Source organism: Gobius niger (assembly GCF_951799975.1).
Source record: "Gobius niger genome assembly, chromosome: 18".
Lineage (NCBI taxonomy): Eukaryota > Metazoa > Chordata > Actinopteri > Gobiiformes > Gobiidae > Gobius > Gobius niger.
This window is the reverse complement of record NC_136869.1, coordinates 5,553,306-5,575,719: the sequence shown is the minus strand read 5'-3', so window position 1 is coordinate 5,575,719 and position 22,414 is coordinate 5,553,306. Positions and strand designations below refer to the sequence as shown.

The following is a 22,414-nucleotide window of genomic DNA, read 5'->3' as shown; positions in this document are numbered from 1 at the left end:
GCAGACAGACCACTGCATATTCTGGAGCATATTCAAGTCGGCCAGAGCGCGGGGGAACCCAGACATTATGCACGGTTGTGTGTAGTATGTTACTAATGGTGATTTCTTTGCAGATATATGTATTTGGCAGCGTGCTCAGTTTTGCATGAGTGAGTGAGTCATGTTGTGATTTGGCAGCGTGTTAATGACAGATGGCCTTTGTGCGACGGACAGCCTTTACAATGTGACTGCAGAACGCAATGTGGCCGAAGTGGTTTGCTCCGAGGCACAAGGACAGGCTGGACTTTGGTGGGAATAGATAGGTTTCACATGTGTTAGAATATTTCTAGTGTGGGTGAGAAGGGAGAAAAAAAGTCTTGTTTTTTTTTCTTGTGTTTGTAGATTTGTAGATCCCCTTAAAGTGATAGTCTGTAAGTTTAAATGCTTTATAAATGTAATAGATTGCATAATATTTCACAGCTTGCATTTGAAATTTGACATAATGATTTGCTGATCTTCGGAACTAATCAGAATCCCCGGGCCATCACTTTGACCAATTGAGATGAAGGGGGGGGAGCTTGATTGTTTACTTTTTAAAGTTCGTTCTCACTCTCCTCATTTTGTAAACTGGGGTGGCTTCCTGGTCCAATCAGGAGGGGAGGAACTTGATTGTTTACTCATTCTCTCTTATAGTCTGTCACTTTAAAGAAGCCCATCTCCTTGTGGTCTTGTGGTCAGAACTTGGTCAAGAGGACCATGGTCAGTGTTGGTATACATGTATTTAGAGTACATATTTTGGACTACTAATTTTGAGTAACTGGAGTCCGGTAATGTTTCTCTTTCATTTGAAAGTAATTAGAATACAGTTATCACTTAAGTTCATTTTCATCCAACAATGTACAGGTGCACCGTGCGGAGGCCTGTCACGATGACAGGATAATGAGGCCGGAAAATGTTAGCAAGGCTGATATTATCCTTTATAAAGGCCTTTTAATGCCACAGAAACTAACTCTGAAGCTTAAAGCAGAACTAAGTAACTTGTTTACCTTAATAAAAACATTTTCGTAGTCCTTCTGGGGGTATTACAAGTGTTAATGGGATGATTGGGGTTTCATCTCCCCCTGGTGTCTCTGGCCAGAAAACCACCCTTGCAACTTTTACTACTCCGACCCAGAGACCCAATACACACTCATGGAATCACGAAGAAGAAGCTAAAAGGCTAACGGACAAAGCTAACTGTGGGCTAGTACCACTTTAGAAGTATTTACAGCCAAGTGAAGTATTTACTCTCGTGGACAATTATTGAGTAAAAACAACCCAACATGCTGCGACACCTGCAGTGGCGCTTAGGGCCTCTAGGGGCATGAGTTACTTAGTTCTGATTTAAAAATGACCCTAAAGCTTTGTTTGAAAAGTACTTTTAATATCCCAAAATTACAAAACTTTCTTTGGGTAAAAAAATGATGTATTATTTTAGAGAAATGGGGGAAAAATGCGAAAGATAAACGCTGAGCCCAAAAAAATTACTGTTTGCTTTACTCATTCATTGAATGATAACTCCATATAGTAATTATGGTGACAGCGCGTTCCGTGCGTCCTGGGGTGTGCTGTGATCTACTGCGCTCCCGCTGTGCATTTCCAAAGTGCTTTTTGGCATCCCTAATCAGCAGTAAATAAGCACAGCCTACATGTTTTTTAACAATATGCCACCTTTACAAAGAAATATAATGCAAATCAGCATGAAAGTATCTTAAGTATTCAGTAAGTAACAGCAAGTATTCATCATTTTGTAGCTAAACTGTCCTTGAAATGGAAACGTGGGAAGGTTTTCACGATACACTCTCCGTCTGTCACTCACTAAGAACATGACCAATTGTTGGAGTGGGTGGGAAAGAGAAAGTGTCTGTATTTGAGCATAGCCTGATTTGTGCTGCTTTAATTCGTGCAAGTATTAAAATGCCTCTGACCTTCATTTAACCAAGCCAAATTTCTCATTTGTTGCGGAAAACATCTTGATTGATCTTTCATAAACCGCTAAAGCCATATGTCTTTGGTGGAAAGATCTTTTGTGTGTGTATTTGTGTGCCCGCAGTGCCAGTTTTTTCCAGTTCATACTCACTGAGCAGTATGCAGACGCAGAGCAGGATGGCGACCAGTGCCCCCGTGGTGAGCCCGTCGGAGAAGGGCAGCACCTCGGGGCTGCAGCTCTGCATGTTGCCCCGGCTGTCGCAGGCGCACACGCGGATGACCAGGGTGCTCGTGCTGCTCTGGATCGGGTAGTCGTTGTCCGAGATCACGATGGGGAGGAAGTAAACGCTCATCTCGCGCCGACTGAAGCCCCCTCTCCGCGTCAGGATGTTGGCCGTGTTGTCTGCGGGCGGAAAGGAACGAATCAAACACGCTCCACATACAGTAGCTCCTTGAAAAACCCAGGAGCTGTTTTTTGTTAGACACTGGCCGTTTCGCACAATTATAAACTCATAATAAACAGACTGATAGCCGGAGAAAAACAACATCTTCATTTATTACATATATGCCATAAAACTGCTTGATTTAAGTCATGTTCTTTGTCAGTTCTATGTCATGAGTTTGAGTAGCTTTGGACTAATCTAAGAAAAGATAGAATGAAAATGGAACTTGCTTAAAAAACAATTTCAACTTTTAATTTATTTATTTTTTCACGAACATTAAGGCTAAAAAGTGCTTATTCCTTTGGAAAAAGATATTTATTTTACCTAAGACCAGACCAAAAAGTGGAAACTGAACATTGTTTTGATTGGAAAAGCTATTTTTTGAGGTAAGATATTTAGTTTTGGGAGAATTTTAGGTTTATTTTGAATGCAACATTTTGTCTTTTTACTGACAAATATCACTTTAAAGTGATTTCTTTCGGAATAAACTACTACACCATTGAGGTGGGGGGTACACAGACTACTGGTCCGAGGGGTCCGTGGGATGAAAAAGTCTAAGCAGGAAACCACTGCTTAGACTTAGTCTCGCCAACCAGACTCCGCTTCTTTACAGAAAAGGGTTTGGCAACACTCCTTGCGCGCTTTCAAAGGAAGTGACGCAGCGACATGGAGCCTACTGACCAATCAGAGCAGCTCCCTGAACGGGCGTCACGTTGTTGCGCCTTTGTTTTGTAGTTTTTCAACACAAGCAACCACTTCACGCAATGCTCCGGTATGCTTCTATTCTTAAGTTTTTCTGACATAAACGACAGAAGTCATTTACTGAACTCCGTGTGGCAGGGAGCGCCATTGTTAATGTCCGAATGACTACAACTTTCTTGTTGCTGTTTCTGTCGTCACATCCGCTATGTCCTCATTGGCTGCTATGCTAATGTGGTTGTCCCACATTAGTCCCGCCTCAAGCAGTAGCTTTTCTATGACAGGGTCGCCAGACTAGTCTCCTGTTTATTAATTAATAAACATCGGAGATTAGTCTGGATACCAGGCTAACTTAGACTACACCCAACCTAGGAAATTTCGTATTTGTCTTTCTTAAGGGAACCACCACTGTGTAACATTTTGGATTCTTCTGTCACCAGAATGAGCAGCTTGACACATGAAATGAGAAAATGCTATTTTTGTATGAGGTCCTTTAAATCTCATATTAGACGGCCTTTATTCTACATCTCCATGGAGAGGAGCTGGAGACATCCTGCTCCCAGTAAAGATACAAGTCAGGTTTGTTTATTTGAATGTATTTTATGTATTCTGTGGGTCAAATGATACACTGTGTCGCATTAATGCGATTTTTTCCCCCCAGTGTTGTCCTTTTAAGACTTACATAAAACACATTAACATGGGGGCAAGAGACAAATAAGGTTTTGGGAAAGCTGAAACAATACCGACAATAAGGATAACACGCAAAATCAAAATACCTGGCAAATCTATTGAGATAATAATGTGCTAATAGGGTTTCTACAGCTGGCAGTAATTCAAATTTTATGCTTATTAAGGAATGCCACAAATGCAAAAAGCCTTATAAACATTCAATAAAACAGGTGCAATATAATGGGATATAATGGGAAATGTAGGCAAAAAAGAGTGTGAAAACTGCTGCTGAATCTGTGACAGACCTTATGTAATGCTTTTTAATGAAACCCTGGCTAATTCAAGCCTTAAAGTTATGACTAGGAGGCCTTACCCTCTTTGTCGTCGATGGTGAAGTTGGGATTGGTGGGGCTTATGCTGAACACAAACTTGTGTCCAACCAGAGGCTCGTCTGTGTCCACCGCACTGATGGTCTGAATCAGCTGAAAGAGAAGAGAAGGTGCTTTACGACACGATGTTGACAGAAGATGTGTTGTAATGCTAGGATCGGCCGGCTACCTGTCCTGCTTTGACCCTCTCGCAGACGAAGGTATCGTAGGACATGGCGAACTCTGGGGCGTTGTCGTTTACGTCCAACACTTTGATGAACACAGGCACTCGGGTCGTCTGGCGCGGGTTATCTGAGACAAATAAAGATTACCAGTCACTATCTTGGGGTAGTTATTAGATGAAGGTAATGACTTTAGACGCACTGATTTCGGTGGCGACCACGGAGATGTTGTGCCATTTGGACATTTCTCTGTCCAGGGCCTTGAGCGTGGTGATGGTGCCATTGACGGAATCGACGTTGAAAAGGCGCTCCAGGTCTGTGTGCCGATCAATGGAGTATCTGAGGAACGGAAAACGGAGGACATTCGGGTCAACAATCTGAAATATTGTAATTAGTGCGGAATTTATAGTTCATATTTCGGTAATGGCTTGTCGAATGAGAGGTTGATTAATGGTGGGTCCCGAAGCAGAACCAGATACAAGAGAACCACTTAGCGACTTCATGTAGCTGGGCGTTTATCTCGCAAGCTTGTCTTCTTCTCATAACGGAACAGCCCAAACTTGCCAAGCAATTTAGTCAACAAAACAAAATCTGTTTAATTTCGCCTCGGCCCACTACACTTCTTATAGCAACAACGGCAAATAGACATGTTGTTGTTCACCTCAGCCATGACAAAGATTTTGGGGAACAATCTACGCTCAAGGTTATTATGGTTTGGAGCAAATGTTAACACAAAAAACAACGTTGAAGTGCACAACAACATCTGAAAAGTCTCCCAAATTACCCATGACCTTGCCATTCTGGGTAAGTAGCTGGTGCGCTGCGGCTTTAAGGGTCCTGTTATAATCCCATTGAGGGAGAAACTCTGAGAAAACATTGCTCTTTTTGGACTGGCTCCATAATTGCCTAAATCCCGCGGCAACCAATGTTTACAACTGAAAAATACATGTTTACAGTCGGCTAGAGTCTCCTTTGACAGTTTCTTGAGCTTATTTGGCTTAATTAATTTCCCTGTACGGCACATTTGCATAAATATTGCTAAATCTTGATTGACAAGTGGATGGAACAACACACGTTTGCCTATTTTCATAAGCCGCGGACATTGTTGAGATTTTAAGCATCCGGAATGAACAGGTCTTAAGTGTCCTCCGTTGAGGCAGGTGGGGGACTCTCACGATGGCTCCGGTCCTTAAATTTAATCACTTGAAGAACTTTAGGGACCGCTTTAGGCACTCCTTATCACACTTGCCTTGAGAATGTTTGGGGAAATGGGCAACATGATGGCTCTACTCAAGGTTATTTCACTCGTCAAGAGGCCTAATATGAACATGTCCACACCTGGGAAATGACTTTCTCACATGGGAGAGCAAAATGGGCAAAACACAGGATGAGGTGTGTTCTAGTGGTCACGCCGCAGTAAGTAATAACAGCAGAATGTTCACTTCACTGTGTCATAAAACAGAACGTGCATGTTAATGAATTAATGAAGTTGTCAGACTATTGAGTGGCTTGTTTTGCATTGGTTAAGACTTCATTCAACAGGGAAGAGAAGAGAGGCTTCGAGACAGCGCACTTGTTGAACCAGGAAGAATAACTTTGAGTAAGCATTTTAGGTGAATATAGGACCAACACGATGCACTGCCTGACCCCAAAATATAGTCTCCATCTTGATTTAACTGTTATGATCTGGGGTTGCTTCAGTTGGGGAGGTCTAGGTTCAGCAACACTAAAATGAGGTCCTGAATGACCAGGTTAGTTCCATTTTCCCTGTTGGCATGGACATATTCCAAGAAGACAATGCCAGGATTCATCGGGCTCACGTTGTGAAAGAGTGGATCAGTCCAGATCTTTACCCCATTGAGAGTCTTTGGGATGTGCTGGAGAAGGTGCCGTAGATATCTTTTGACGTTGCAGGAGCTAGTGCCGGTCCAACAAAATATAGTAAATAAAACGATATGTTCTTACCTGAGCTTAGACGAGTTGATGCGTACCTGACTGGTCTTTACGTGTGCGCTCAGTCACGCAAAAAAAACAAGTTGTTAGCATTTAGCCTCTGCTCAGCTCCCCTATGGGGCCAAATGGGGGTGAAGTTAGAAGTGACCAAGCTCTTCCACAATTCACCTATTTAAATATGGTTGCATGAGCAGTTACACGATCCAAGTATAGTTACACAAAATGAAACATGTCGATTTTGTAAGCGGATAAAAAGGGGCTTGGTCGCTTCTAACTTCACCCCCTTTTGGCTAAATGCTAACAACTTCTTCCAACAGACAGGTACGCATCAACTCGTCTAAGCTCAGGTAAGAACATATCTCAGTATGGAAAAACAATGGCCTATTCCTTTAATGTACTTCACACTAGTGTTAAACTCAAAGGAAGAAGTTGAGATGACTAACTATCTTTCTGTTGCTGTCCCAAACCTCAACAAATGTTGTTGTTTCTGCCCACTAATCTAAAGTTATTGGTTTGATGACTACTGATTGGTTGCAGATGGTCGCAGGGTCTGTTGTCGCAGATGCGTCGAGCAGCCATGGTATACAACTTAAAAAGTCCATTGAAAAGTGCTTTGTGACCATGTCTGTGAAAGGCGATATACATGTAAATTCCTTTCCTCTCCCCAGTGTGATTTTACACACTGTTTTTTGTGTCTGGCAAGATATTTCATCAGCACTATTGAAGAACGCCTTTGCAAAAAGTCTTGTGAAGCAAGCCACGAGAAGATGACTTGTTGTGGCTAACCCTTCCTCCATATTCAGGATGGAGAAATGTTTTTTTGCAGCCATCGGAATATTTTATAAAATGCATTGATCGATTTCAGGGCAAATGGGGGCCTTTCTCCTTGCTTGGGAAATCAATAGTTCTGGCAAACCAGGCTCAAGTAATGCAATTGATTCTACCTTATACTGTTGTTTAATACAGTGTACTGCTTCTTGAATGCAACATCTGTCTTCCCACGTCTCCCTGCACAGAGCCATAGCACCCCCTGCTCCTTGACGACATTACCATATGCCAATATACTCCCTTCTTATTGCATATTCAGAACAGCGTCAGGCATATTGTGATCCTCTCCTCTGATGACAACTGCTCTTAGCTCTTCTGCACTTCATCACTCACAATCTCAGCCTGCACATCACACAGGGCTCCCAATGGCTGCTCATTTGTCATCGTCAGATGCAGAGAAAATGCTCAGAATCCTGCTTTTATTCCTCTGTGTTATAGTATAACAGTTAAATAGGGTGAGAGAGTGACTCAGAGTGGTCATAGCCACAGGGTTTATAGTTATTATCCTGCCACAGATGAGACTCTTCACCAACCTTGAATCTGTGAAAGTCAGTCGATCAAGCATTTTGTTTTTATGAAGCCTATTATGACAACAGCAGTCGCTTCATGTGGGTTTCCAAGTATTGCTCATTTGATCAAAAAGAGGAAATCAACAGTTTGATATCAAACATTGAAACATGAAAGCAAATCTAAATGTCCAGCAGTGGCTACTGAAGCCGCAGATGGACAATTGTCTCTGGGCGTCCCCCGTCCATAGACCCTCCTTCTCGCAAAGGAAAAACTCGAAAATAAAGAAGGAGAAACCTTGAGTAGTGCCACAATGACGGAGAGATCCCAGGCAGGCGGCCCAGTCACAGACTCACACGCCACATTCATACTCTGAGATGCAGAAGAAGCACTTGGAGGGGACTGACACAGACACACAGAGAACATCCAAACTCTGCAAAGAAGGGCACCAGCCGGCCCGGAATCAAACATGGGAGCTTCTCGCTGTGAAGCCAAAACACAGGCGACGCTTTGCAAGATTCAAGTCAAGAATCGCACTGATGCTATGGCATTGGTTTAGGTCTATCTGAAGCAGTGATTGTAGTATCACGCAAAACAAACTTCTACGAGCATTTGACCACGTACTATCGTTGTTTCCTGAGCATAATCATGCATAGGGTAGTGCTTGGTTTCATTCACACATTTGAGCAGTTCTTTCAAATCCGGTAGTTGCTTGAGGCGCTTTCGTTATAAAGAACATTCACATTTTAAAGGTCTATAAACCACAACTGGACCAGATCTGAGCAGTTCTGTACTCACATTAAAGGGGCTGGACGCAAGCTAGCCATTTTATACTCACTACTGCCACCTCAGGTCATACGTGTAACTGCACCTTCTACATTAAGCTCATGCATGACGGCAATTCGGACCCGAAGTAACACCGTTTTTAGTGACAGTGCAGGATTTTAATGACAGTTGTGGTGAACAGGTCTGGGCTCATTCTACACATTAGGACATTGTTGGAACATGTGGGGGGAGGAAAATACTTAGTTTTAACATTTTGAAACTCCGTATAGTCCCCTTAAATAAGACATTACCCACTTGTTACACACGACAGTCTTCGGTGATAGTTTGTTTGGACAATGCCACCACTGGGTTGCACAAAAGCAGGTTCATTAGCCAAAACATAAGCAAGTAAAGAATAAAAACCCAATGCAGTGAAGTGTTAAAGATGTGAGCTTAACCATTTTCGTTATAAATAGGTAGACATAAGAAATAAGTTGATGGATACTCTTGGCACTTGTGCACTTCATCATCCCTCCCCATCGCAGCCTGCACATCTCTCCTTTGCTCCCTGTTGTCAGAGGGATGACACAGGGCTCCTGGCGGCGGATCGTTTGTCACAGTCAGCTCGGATATTTCCCTTGATTTAAATATGCATCACAATACGCCATCCGAGCTGGAGACGGGCACGCGCCATATGTGGGAGCCGAGCCACTGAGCCGCGAGAATTGATTGAGCAAATTAGTCACTTTCACTTTGACTTTGTGCACCGCCGCGCAGGGCCCGTGTCATTCGGGAAGGAGATGTATTCACGCATTCATCTTCCCCCGGCTGCTTCCCGTTCGGAGGAGTTGGGGGTGACCTATTCCGGCGACGGTGCGGCACACGTGGGGTTCAGAAAGTCACAGGTATTCACCGGGGCTGTAATTTACCGTTTAGAGTCTACGTGCTCTCGGCTCTCAGTGCATGCCGGAGGAAGCTTCGTGGATCATGAGCAAACACTGTCCAGATTGGTACTTTTGGTAAACTTTTGCAAACAGACAAGGTGCATAATTTAAACATATCCAGGAGCATTTGACAAGTGAACTTGAGTGCATCTCAGAACAGGCTTCAAGTGGAATATCAAGGGCAGGCTTAGAAGGTTAAACAAATTAACCACTATTATATTTGTTATTGAGCTCACGTGTCTGTCTATTTGTTCAATAGTTGTACAAAGGGTTTTTGAATTGGAAATGTTGTCTTTGGTTTTCAATTAAAATATGATCAATTACGATTAACTCCATTATAAATTTGAATCGAGTGCCACCACTAATATTAACCTCTTAAGCTTTAACTGAGCGCATTTTCTGAACTTTGGCTTTACCCAAATCTAAAATCTTCTCAACTGGAGCTTACAGCCTATAGGCCAGGGTAAAGCCTCATTTGAAAGCTAAGTCCTACGAAACAGATCGTAGCTTTTTTTGTTGCATTGTTGCCGCGATTTTACCAAATTTTTGAAGCTGTTTGTTGTGTTTCCATCTCTTTTTTTTTTTTTTTTACATGTTTTCATAGGTGTTTTAGACGTGTTGTGTCACTCTTTTGTTGCATTTTCATCCTTGTTTTCGACGCTGTTTTGGCGCTTTTCTCAAGAAATATTTAGATTTGCCAAACAGGAGAGAATGTGCTTGGTTCAGTTGGAGGTCAACAGATTAAACCAGGTGTGTCGGACTCATTGGGCCTTCATTGTAAAGGACTGTAGCCTCATAAATAACAACATCTTACACTAGGTAAGTTACTATTTATAGCCACAGCCGCCCTGGGGCAGACTGACCATTTACGACGTGGCTATAGTATACTGTTTATATCCTGATGTCTTATTCTGTCAGTGCCCTCTACTGGACACGTGTGGAATTCTTTCCTTTTTTTAAATTTAATCTGCCCCCTAGTGGCTGAAGTGAGCAAACTGGTTATTTCGTTTTTTTTGACATGCTCAGGAAGTCATTCATTCAAAGGGCCACATTGGGCCTTGACTTTGACACATGAGGATTAAACTATTCAACAAACAGATTGGTGCAAAGAGCATTTATAGCTATTCAGCTTTCAAGTGTTTCAGGAACCCCTCATTATCCATGTCAACTTGTTAACAGTCACTAAACAGTAATTATAGTGACACGTTTTCTACTGCATATAGTAAAATAAATAAAGCAAAAGGGGTATCAAACATTTCTTTTAAGAGATGAACATTTGCTGTACACAACAGTATTTTCTATTTAAAGCAAAAATGTGTCTTCCATCGGGACTTTTTGAAAATGCGATTTATTGCGTTACACATTTTAACGCATTAAAATCTTTGTAGCTTTGCATCGAAATGAATGCGTTAAAAGTCCCAGCCCTATGTTATATATAGTAACACCCCATAGAGACACCATACTATACACAGCAGTATTGTTATTCGTCATTAGTCCCCACATTCACACTCTTACTCATTCAGAAAAAGCACCAAAGTCAGAAAACAAGGCTTTTGAGTGATAGAAAGATGAGGAGAGAACCATTAGAAGACATCGCAGACATCATTCCTTCACTCCTCCGTCAAATAACCACAACTCGCTGCTGTCCCTTGTGGCAAACCGATGAAGTATTGACCAACAATCCCACTAACACATTCACATAGACCACAAACATCCTCCAACTTGACGAGATTCCCGTACATTAATCCTGCACCAAGTGATGACAGGCCAGGGACTTGGACTATTTTGCAGTTTAAATCCATCGGGGGTCCTGAAAACTTGCCTGCTTAGATGGATTAAGTTTTGCACCGTTTTCATCTTCGAGCCGATAAGAGGAGAGTCAGTGTTTCCACGATGTGTTTGTATTGATTTAACCGGAGTGTAATTAAGGACGAGGCCATTACAACCGAGAGGAAGTTTCCTATTAGCAAAAGTAAGATGGTAAAGAACTTGAACTATTTAAAAAAAAAAAGTTGCAACACTTTATGTAATATCGATAACATTTGAGATTAAATGGTTTTGACAAAATGTGTTTTCATTTCAGTGTCGCTTTTAGTGGATTATCTATATTTTCATGTTTCCAACTGTCGGCAATATCTTTCATAGCACGAGGCAGCGTTTTATTGTTGCGGCTGTGTTCAATTCAAGCTGCTATTTATTTATATTTTACTATATTTATTTGTTTGAACATACATTTTGCTCAAAAGGAGTGGGCCGAAGCAAGAAGCTTATGAGCGCCTACCCCCAACTCAATATGAAAAAAACAAAAACATTTCACAATAGTACAATCAATGTAAAAGGGAACAAAAACAACAACAAGGAACAATAGCCAAAAAGGATGAAGTGCACAGTCTGGTCATGGTTGGCAAGATGGCATTTACGTTAAGGAAGATTACATGTCTGTCATGTACTATACACCTTCTCCAAACAAGTAACACTAATTACTACAATAACAATGATAATTCTATGTAATAATTAAATCGTGATCACTCTCGACCCCTGAAGCTTCAGTTTCCACAGCAATAATTGTCTCATATATACAACATATTTTAAGCTTTTTTCACTTGGATATTTCGTTTTTGTTTTTTGTGTGTGAAGGAATTAATATAAGCCATTGTAATGAAATGTTCTTGTTTAGGAGTATTCAAAAATACCTGGTTACTGCATTGTACATTTGAATAATCCCATATTTGTCACAGTTTAGTTATAGACATAAATCAATACAGTTGTCCAATAGACCAATCCATGAAGGTCTTGTTTTGTCCCTGCATCTTCACCTGATGCATTCATATTGCTAATAAACATGTTTGAAATATTTTGTAATGCTGAATAAGTAACTAAACAACATATTCCCCCACTCGACGGAAGTGCTTGACTGAAGTCGAGTCCAGAGGGGTATACTACGAAGCTGGATGTGTTCCTCAAACCCGGGGCAAACGCAGACGTGGAGCTTTTGGATAAGTGGTACTAAGAGGTTTATGAGGCGTTCATGTGAAACAGGAGGAATCGGCGCCAAGCGGCCAATCACAGAAGAGACACAGACACAGTTCATCACAAAAATCCATCACTAGAGGAATATATTATACTGCGGCATGAACAGCGTCTGAACCGAGCAGCTCATAAGGAGTATGCTCACATTTCAAATAAAAGAAACTTTATTCTCGCGGCTGCTCAAGGTGCTTCCTCCTCTTCTCTCTCTGCAGAGTTTGGGTGATGAAGCAGATGATTCTCTCCTTTAATTGGTCAAAGTTTTCATATTTAAGATGGAATTCAACCTGCATGGTCCAGAGCAGGTTATGAGTTGAGGGCATGTTTCTATAGAAATCTACCCTGCTACAAAGTTAACCAGCTTTGTAGTACCACAAAATCAAGGTTTACACTAAACATACCCTGCTAACCCACTAATCCAGCTTCGTGGTACAGCCGTCAAGTCTTCAAAGTGCGAGCCCAAGTCGCTCAAGTCTATCATCTCCCCCTGGTGTCTCTGTCCAGAAAACCACCCTTGCAACTTCCCTGCTTCCGGGTCGGTGGCCCAATACACACTAATAGAATCACGAAGAAGAAGCTAACGGGCAAAGCTAACTGTGGGCTAGTGCCACTTCAACCTCTCCTAACCCTCCTATATAGTTCCATTACTTTTAACTACCTTTGAACTGAAACCCGTTATAAAGAGCTGAATCCATCCATTTCTAGCCCAAGTCCAAGGTCCACAAGTTCTGACCTGAACCTCAAGTTGACCCAAAACTTACTTGACAGGTTTGTTGCCAGCGTCCGGGTCCCGCGCTGACACCACTCCCACGAAGCTGCCCGCCGCGGTGTCCTCGTGCACCTCGATAATGTAGGGGTTCCGTCCGAACACCGGCGGCTCGTCCACGTCCTCCACGGTCACCTTCACCGTGGCGTAGTCCTTAAACTGCAGCCCGTGGATGAAGCGGGCGTCCAGGTACGTGTTCTGCACCTCCACCCGGAACTCGTAGTCCCGCTTGGTCTCGTAATCCAGACGCTGCAAGGGGAAAAGCGTTCGGTTTAGAGGCAATAGTCACTCACACTTTCTGTTTCATACATCTGGAACTCTCCTCATACGAAGTCATTTAAACTGTCAAGTTGTACTGTACAGGCCCTACCATATCAGTCTGACAGGACTATGGCTCACAGTGGAACAAACTGTGAAGGACCACTTCACTCAAAAATGGCAGGGGAAATGTGGAAGTATGTTGTCCTGTGTTATGTGGAATTTAAGACTGCATCGAAATTAGAAAAGTATTGATTTGTCTCTGTAGGCATGCTGTGTGTAATCTAAGGACTTGTAATCACCAACATATTGGACCAATACAAGGGAATTGATTAAGAAAAAAACATTTATTGTGATAATTTCATTCATTATTTGAATGCTTAAATATGGAAATTATCTTGTGCAGTATTTGCCTCCTATGTAAGACATCCATCCATGTTTATAATAACATAAAAATCAACAAAGTTATTTTAAAGGGGCTAGATGCAAGTTCGCCATTTTATACTCACTACTGCCAACTCAGGTCATACGTGTAACTGCACCTTCTATATTAAGCTCATGCATGACGGCAATTCGGACCTGAATTAACACCAATTTGAGTGACAGTCGTGGATTTTACAGGCAGTTGTGGTGAACAGGTCTGGGCTCATTCTACACCTTAGGACATTGTTGGAACATGTAGGGGGAGGAGAATACATCATTTTGACATTTTTAAACTCCGTATAGTCTCTTTAAAAACTAACTAGATTTTGTAAATCTTTTTTGAAAAACCTTTGTTAAAAATTTATATATTGCTGCATCCACATGGACTGGGGAGCTCGTTTTCCGGAGATGTAAAATGGTAAATGGTCACATTTATATAGTGCCTTTCTACATGCTTTAGGCACTCAAAGTGCTTTACATCAAGGAACCGCTCACCCATTCATACTCTCAGTCATACACCAGTGTACGCAGACATTGGAGGCAAGGTGGGTGAAGTGTCTTGCCCAAGGACACAACGATTCGAACCGCCGATCCTCTGATCACAAGACAACCCGCTCTACTCTCTGCACCACTGTCGCCCACACATTATTGTCCCCAGTGAGTTTATTAACTTTAGAAAATATCACGTACATTTTCTTTTGGCTAGATTTGATTGATTGAATGTTACTCCGAAGGACGACACACACTAAACTCAAGAACGCTGCCGAGTTTAACTAAAAAGTTCACATTAAACAATGACAGCTGATTTCCGCAGTCACAGGGCGGAAGTCGGGAAGCTCATTTTGACCCGAGTTGTTTTCATGTGGCAGAGGACCACATCAATGCGGCATATGTTGCAGATCGCTTTGTTCTGTTTTGTTACTCATGTTTGTGCTCTATTCCATAAAGCCGGTCGTGAGCATTAGAAAACAAAAGAAAGACGGGGAAGTGAAAAAGAAATCAAAGGTGAAACAGTTTCTATGGGCTTCCAGACTAACACAAGTATCACAAACTACTTCGGAGCGAGTTTGCCGTAAGCACTTCCCCAAATAAAGCAGCCTTTGCAGAACGGCAAACATTCAAACAGCAATTTAATTACGATTACGACAGAACAACAACATTGTAACCAGTAATTTCACTACTGTTATGTCTGCCTTTGCACTTTGACGCCAGCATAATTGCAGTCCTATCTTTAGTCGGATAAATGGGTGTTACCAAGGACATGTCAGGTCTTAATTCGTACTCTTGTTTTACTGAAGTTGAAGTAGCTCAGAGAACTAGGACAAACTGTAACTAAAATTAACATTGTGCTAAAATTTAGATGAGATTTTCCAACCAAGCCACAAATGTCCATCCTCTTTTAATAATGTACAGTGCAAGTCGTCGGAGATGGTGTTTACCACGTTCAAAATACAACTTGTTATTAAATAAGTAAAAGAGAACAGGACATGGGCATTTGAACAGTTACGCAACGGAGTGTTAAAAGCATTTCTGTAGCTGCAAAAAGCAATCCGATTTCCACTGAGAGGAAAATGCAATTTTACCAAACAAATCCGAGGACTTTCGAGACCGCCGGTGGAAATTGCTGTTGTGCATACGTTTACGCGCTTTTTGATTTAGCGGCCCGCTTTGAGAGGCACTTTTATGAAATTGAAAAATCGACTCGACAAAACACTCCTCTCAGGCCTGCGTGGTTAGAAAATGTCATCGAAAGATTTAAAACGAAATCCAATTAATCTCATGTTGAATTGGCAATATAGTTAAATGTTACTGGCCATAGTTTTCATGACCACAAAAAAGACGCCTCCTGGATTTAACTGTGCGTGCCCAAAGAATGAGGTCAGCAGACGACATGAACATCCTGAATGACCAGGTTCTTCTTCCCTGATGGGGCACACACCCACGTGCATATTCCAAGATGACAATTCATCGGTCTCACATTGTGAAAGAGATCAGGGAGTGTAAAACATAATTTTCACACATGGTTTGGCCACAATAGAATCCAAATCCGGCATGTTTGTGGATACTAGCAAACCATTTCCATAGACTAGAAAAACAGCATAAAAAGTGGACAAAAAAGCAGTGGAACAACTCTGAGTCACCACTGGTAAATCTCACAGTAGTGTCCAAATGTTTCAGTGTGAACAATAACTCCAGCATTTTACCTTTTAAAATCTCTATTAGTTTATTATTGCTGCAGATCCCACAATGCTAAGAGATGTGACGTCACGATCCTGAACTCTGATCTCTGAAGCTTTTTGAAACTAAAGGCATCTAACAAATATCCTGCCAAGTAACTCATGCCCCTAGAGGCCATAAGCGCCACTGCAGGTGACGTAGCATGTTACCGTTTTTTACTCATCAATTGTCCGTGAGAGTAAATACTACGTTGACAGAAAAGACAAAGAGAGAGAGAGAGATATTGTACATCCAATTACACAATTTTCACTCAAACTTGGCTGTATATACTGTTTTAGTGGCGCTAGCCTGCATTTAGCTTGTTAGCTTCTTCTTCGTGATTCTATTAGTGTGTATTGGGGCCTCCGACCCGGTGTGGTTTTCTGGCCAGAGACACCATAGGGAGATGAAAGACCCCCCCAATCATCCCATTAACACTTGCATTACCCCCAGAGGGACTATGGAAAGGATTTATTAAGGTAAACAAGTTGCTTAGTACTGCTGTAAAATCGCTTGAATTAAGGTACTTTATGTTTGAGTCGGATTTACCTAATCTAAGACCAGAAATAATGCTAATGGAACAAGGATAAATCTCACTTAAAATCAGACAAATTAACTTCAAATTATGCAAAATAATCTGAATTCAGAAATGTGATTGTTCCATTGGCCAATAGACCAAGCCTACTCAAACTTTAGATTGAATCTCTTAATTCCAGTAGATTCATTAGAGTAATTTTTTCTTTGAAATGATTATTCTTTTTCCAGTGGACTGTGTGTAGTGACTCCGCTGCTAACAGGGATGTTCCACAGCCTTTTTTTTCCTTCATAGTGGGTATAGCTAATATTAGTCTATGGAAAATGTTTGCTGGTACCCACAAACATTGCGGATTTCCATGGTAGCAGTGACTTGATAACTCTATACTCTATACCAAAACTTGTCATTTATAATTCCTTCATATCAAGGACTTCACAACTGAAACAAAGCCGACCAGTTTGTGAATTGCCGTCATTATGAGACGACACAGAGAAAGGTTTGTCTCTATTATGAGCCCCGTATTTGTTTCCACTCCCGTCGACGACACGTTGCTAAACCGCGTGTTTCCGAGCCTGGGAGGTGTATAATCCATTCTAACTAACTCCGCTCCTAATAATCTGGAGCTGTTTTCTGTTCAGGTGAAAATGAAAACAACACCAAACTCCACTCCGGCGGGATTTCTCCGACACTACGGCGTATGTTTCCGTGGCGATGTGTGAAAACATGTCACTTGTCTCGAGCCGCCTCTGATTGCCTATTCAGTCTTAATTAGCAACCTGACGCTAACGCTGCTAGCACGGCCCGGCTCTGCTCAATGAAACACAATACAGGTGATTAACAGGAATAAATAACAGCAAAAACAACAAGTGACAGGGAATTTAATTTTAAATATTTATTTGTTGAATGTACAGTTTTGCTTCTTTGTTTGTTTTTGTCTATATTACCGATGCATTTTTTGGCTTCTACACCAAACAAGCATTGTTAACCTCTTACCCCCCACCTGAACCGAGCACATTTTTTCCACTCTGGCATTACCCAAATTTTAAAACAAAAAGTGGCAAAACATGTCGGAAAGGCAACAATAACATGATAAGAAAGTGACGAAAACACACGACTAAAGAGTGATGAAAAAGCAACAATAAAAGGCTATTCAAAAAGATGAGAACACACAGGGCCATGGGAAGATATTTTGGCTAGGGGTGCCGAGAGACAAGATTGCCCACCAAAACGCTATTTCTTTGCTTATTTCCGATTTATTGTATATGGCCTGTTATGCATAAACGATCCACCAGGGGGTGCTGTAGCGCCCTCAGCACCCTGGGTTCCCACAGCCTTGAGAACACAACAAAAACACTTCCAAAATGTGAATAAAACGCGGCAAAAGAGTGACAAAAACGTGCCGGAAAAAAAGCGTCTATCAAGTCACGATCAGTTTTGTAGGTCTTAGCTTTCAAATGAGGCATTTCTCTGGCCTATAGGCTGTAACCTCCAGTGGAGAAGCATCGCACATAATATTCACGTACCTTCTTGATGATGACCACGCCCTCCTGAGTGGTCTGGTCCGTGATGATGTTGAAGGTGTCATGGCCGCCCACGATGGTGTACTCCATCTCCGCGTTTCGGTCGATGTCCGGGTCGTCCGCCTTGATCCGACCGATGGCTCCTCCCACTTCGGTGGACTCCGTCGCCGTCACACGAAACGAGTCTGGGCAAACCCATGCAAAAAATTTAATCAGTGTGCATTTATAGTCGGATATTTCTGTCATTTTTGGTTTATTTCTTAAGTTTGGAGTCATACAATTCAATGCATTTATTTGGATATTAATTTGCTGACATTATGCCATAGTTTTGTGTTAATAATTAAAATAAAAATCCTACAAATGAGACAACTTTCCAAAACAATCTTCCTTGGTTTACTTTTTCCTTTTTTCTGTCGTTGTCCACATCAATATCAACACTCCACGTTATTGGATTCTGATAAGACTCGACTTAATAAAGCCCAAATTGAAACCAGATAATTACAACGTGTCCATTTTGGCCGATAAGACGGTGGTGATTTATTTGCTGATTACTCTGTGTTTTCTCAGTTCATTATGCAGCCGAGGCCAAACAAGGACTGAACTGCTCTAAACCCGCAGGGCAGAGACATTTTATGACAAGCTCTTAGTCGTCCAGGAATTTCCATACATGTTAAATAAAAAAAAAGTAAACAGGTCACACAAACAAGCTGGGAACCTTTTTCTACAGGTGCTACAGGTGACATGAACCAAAACTGGACTGACTCAAGAGAATCCTTTGAAGATCAGGGTGAAACATCCCCGAAACAACACAGTCCAGTCGACAATCCTGGCTTTTTTTTTTTTTTTTTTTTTTTGAGCGCTCAGAAATACAAATGAAATATAGAGAAAGTTGGTACAAGAGGTTGGAGATATATCGGCCATAAGATAATATCGAAATTGCTGTTTGGAATATTTGTGAATGAGAAATGGGTGAAAAATAGGGAAACAATTTGGAAAAATATGGGATGAAGAATGGGAAAAAAAAGGATAAAGTGGGAAAAATTTGAGGAAGAAGTTTGAGGGAAGAAGGAAGGAAAATTGGGGAAAAACAAGGGGGAAATGGGTGAAAATTTGGGCAAGAAATGGGGGAAAATTGGGAAAAAATAGGGGGAACATTTTTGGATAATTTGGGGGAACAAATGCTGGAAAATTGGAGGGGAAATGGGGAAAAAATGTGGGGAAAACTGGGAGAAAATGTGGGGAAAAAAGGGGAAAATTTATGAAAAATAGGTGAAAAATAGGGAAACAATTAGGAAAAAATAGGGGATAAAGAAGTGGACAAAAATTGATGAAGTGGGGACAAATTGGAAAAAAGTTGGGGAGAAATTGGGAAAAAACAAGGGGGAAATTGTGGAAAATTTAGGGAAGAAATGGTGGTATAAATGGGAGAAAATTGGGAAAAAATAGGAGGAACATTGAAAAAATTGGGGGGAAATTGCAGGAAAATTGGAGGGAAAAACTGAAAAATAGGGGAAAATTTATTTTAAAAAATGGGTGGGAAAAATAGTGAAACAACATTTGGAAAAAGTAGCGGAAGAAAATGTGAAAAGAAGTGGAAAGTGTTTTTTTCCTGATCTTTTTATCTTTTTGAGCGACAAAGCAGTGTAAATTAAGATGTTTGCAGCAAAATGTCTGCATACTTCTGACGGTTTGCAAAAATATTGCATCGACATCGAGAAAGTCCCCCAAAATATTAATATATATTTTTTTTTCAATATCCACCCAGACCCAGTTGGTACTTACGGTTAGCGAATCTCGGCGGGCTGTCGTTGACGTCGGTGAGCTTGATGCTGACTGTGGTGGTCCCGGACAGACCTCCCATCTGCCCCGCCATGTCTTTGGCCTGGATCACCACCTGGTACTCCTCCTTCACCTCGCGGTCCATCCCGGGGAGAGCTGTCTTTATGGTGCCTGCAAAGGGAGGTACAAAGAGCTTTGAAACCTTGTCATGATTTGAGCACTTTTGGCACAGAGGAAGAAGAGAAGCCTGTGTAGAAACTTTCCTTAGATGTACAAAAGTAAATGGAACTCGCCACTCGCTGGAAATAGAACATTATATTCTCTGCTTGTTGCCAAATTGAAGGCAATTTGCACATTGGGAAACACATTTGCTGTTCCATCGAATATTTAATTTGAATGAGATCAATGGCTCGCATGCATTTGGCACGTCTTGTTTAGAAGGTAAAAAGCACGGCTGATTATATTGATTATCTCATCCAGAGCCGGGGACAAACGCAAACAAGCAACTCTGACGACAAGACACAAGCTCAATGTTCAGAACTTCTTTCCGAAAGTGAAAAGTAATGATTCGAATTGAACATTTCTTTGTAAATGCTGCACTCTTTGAGAGGTTTGTAGGTTTTCCAACAACTTAAGAGCTACTTTTACAGACGTCACGCAGTTTGTCAGAGGGGCTACGCCAGAGTAATGAGCAGTTTTCTGTTGGATAGAAAAGTATAAAGGAAAGAAAGGCTGTTGGTGATGGGATAGCTCTCAACCTTTCTTTGCATATGGTTTACCAAATTTGACACATTGCAGAAAAGCATTAGAGGACCTGTCTCATCGGAGGAGAGTTCCGGAGACAGCCGGCAACCCGGATTGATTGCGCCTATACAATGTGACTATCTCACCGGCCTGAAAACAAGTTGGAGACTCGAGCCGCTGGTCAAAGAGATTTCTCTGAGACGTCCTGTGGCGATATGGTGAGGTAGTGTCGGTGAAAACGAACTGGTTCAATTGCACTTTGTAAAAGGTTCATATTGTCTTCTTAGTTTAGACTCTTACTGTTTTGTTCTTTCAGTAAGACAGAAGGTTTAGTTTACCTGATTGACTAGTTTCGATCACCTGGTGGTGGAGGTGACGTGTTGTAGGCAGCTTACATGGATATTCCAGTCAGTAGGGAGAGCTACTGAATGCCAGGGTCATCCGTGTCGAAAGAAACAAGTGTCACCGCTGGATCAGAGAAGCCATCGAGATCAGGAAACGTGCACCCACATCTATGAACCGGGACGATGGAGCATACACCTTATCCCACACCTGGGAGCTCTCCCTACAGACTGGAAAATCCATGAAAGCTACCTACGACACGTCACCTCCACCACCAGGTGACGATCATAAGATCATAGGAAGTGATCGAAACTAGTAAAGCAGGTAAACAAATCTTCTGTCTTATAAAAAGAACAAAACAGTTATAGGTTCAATTGCAGTGGAGTCTCCGCAGTGGTCTAAGTGGTCTCAAGCAGTTGTGGCAACGTTGCTGTGGTCCTCAACCTGTGAGACGTTTCTGTGATGTCTGCAATGTTTTCGAGACCTGTCGGAGACTTGGAAAAAGTCTCAGCTGAAATCAAACCTGTTTGTTTTCACCAAGACTACATGGAGACTCGCCTTATCTCCAGGGGATGTTTCGGAGACATCTCCCATGACCAGCGGCAACATGAGTCTCCAACTAGTCTCCGAGCCATTAAGCTACAATAGCATACTTTTTGCAAGTTTATGATGGTGTGAGTAAAGAGCCTAAAGAGACAGCCAACACACCTCCAGCATTTTTTGCCCATGAGCTTTTTACGTCACTAAAAGATGACAGATGATGATTAGTGATTTTTGTTTTTGGCAGGTCTTTTGAAGAACTTGCCGCCATTTCTCTCCGATACGAAACAAAGCAATGGGTGCACAAAGCCTTTGACCTTATTACAGTCTGACATTATGACCTACTAATCTAACTTGAAGGACATATTAAACCAAATTAGCAGCATCCACTACATTAAACACTGCTTAGATTGCAGTGTAAATTCAGCTGTAATTGATTGTGACCAAAGCATTAACTTGCCAAATTGAGCAAAACCAACACCATCTGCATCACGGTTCACACTACAGTGTCAAAAACCTCGTATCCCGCACTCCTACTCTGTAATTCTACATAGCTCGCTGGGTTTGTAAACAGAGGAGCGTTGCGCAGGTGTCATGTGTGATCCCCGTTTAGTTCCTGTTAACACACGCCTAATCCTCGTGTGATTCGAGTTTTTGCGGCGACGCGGCGTGCCTTACCGTTTTCCGAATCCACGGAGAAATAGGGCTGTCCCTGTAGAATACTGTAGACCAGCTTGGCGCTGTTCCCGTACGTTTGATCGTCAGCGTCGGTGGCAGTGATGGTGACAACAGATGTACCTACAAAGGCGAGAGGGAGAGAAAGCAGGCGATGTCACTTGAAATGTGCAAAAAAAAACAAACGAGGCACACATAGGGAAATAAATCAAGGCGAGGTTAGACACACGAAGCATACTCTTATTTGCCTTCTGTCTGTTTCCAGATAAAAGAACATGCTAAT

At 41.9% G+C, this 22,414-nt stretch overlaps 1 protein-coding gene across 1 annotated transcript in view; it reads right to left on the bottom strand.

The window, feature by feature from the left end:
- Positions 1-22,414, bottom strand: part of LOC306977687 (cadherin-10-like) — an 81,359-nt gene that overhangs the window by 8,524 nt on the left and 50,421 nt on the right. Inside the window, exons 4-11 of the mRNA XM_079576101.1 lie at positions 22,135-22,254; positions 19,834-20,001; positions 18,055-18,236; positions 13,094-13,347; positions 4,511-4,647; positions 4,317-4,438; positions 4,132-4,240; positions 2,099-2,350 (exon numbers count right to left, since the gene is read on the bottom strand). Of these exons, the coding sequence (XP_079432227.1) occupies positions 2,099-2,350; positions 4,132-4,240; positions 4,317-4,438; positions 4,511-4,647; positions 13,094-13,347; positions 18,055-18,236; positions 19,834-20,001; positions 22,135-22,254 (1,344 nt within the window). The remainder of the gene's footprint in view (positions 1-2,098; positions 2,351-4,131; positions 4,241-4,316; positions 4,439-4,510; positions 4,648-13,093; positions 13,348-18,054; positions 18,237-19,833; positions 20,002-22,134; positions 22,255-22,414) is intronic.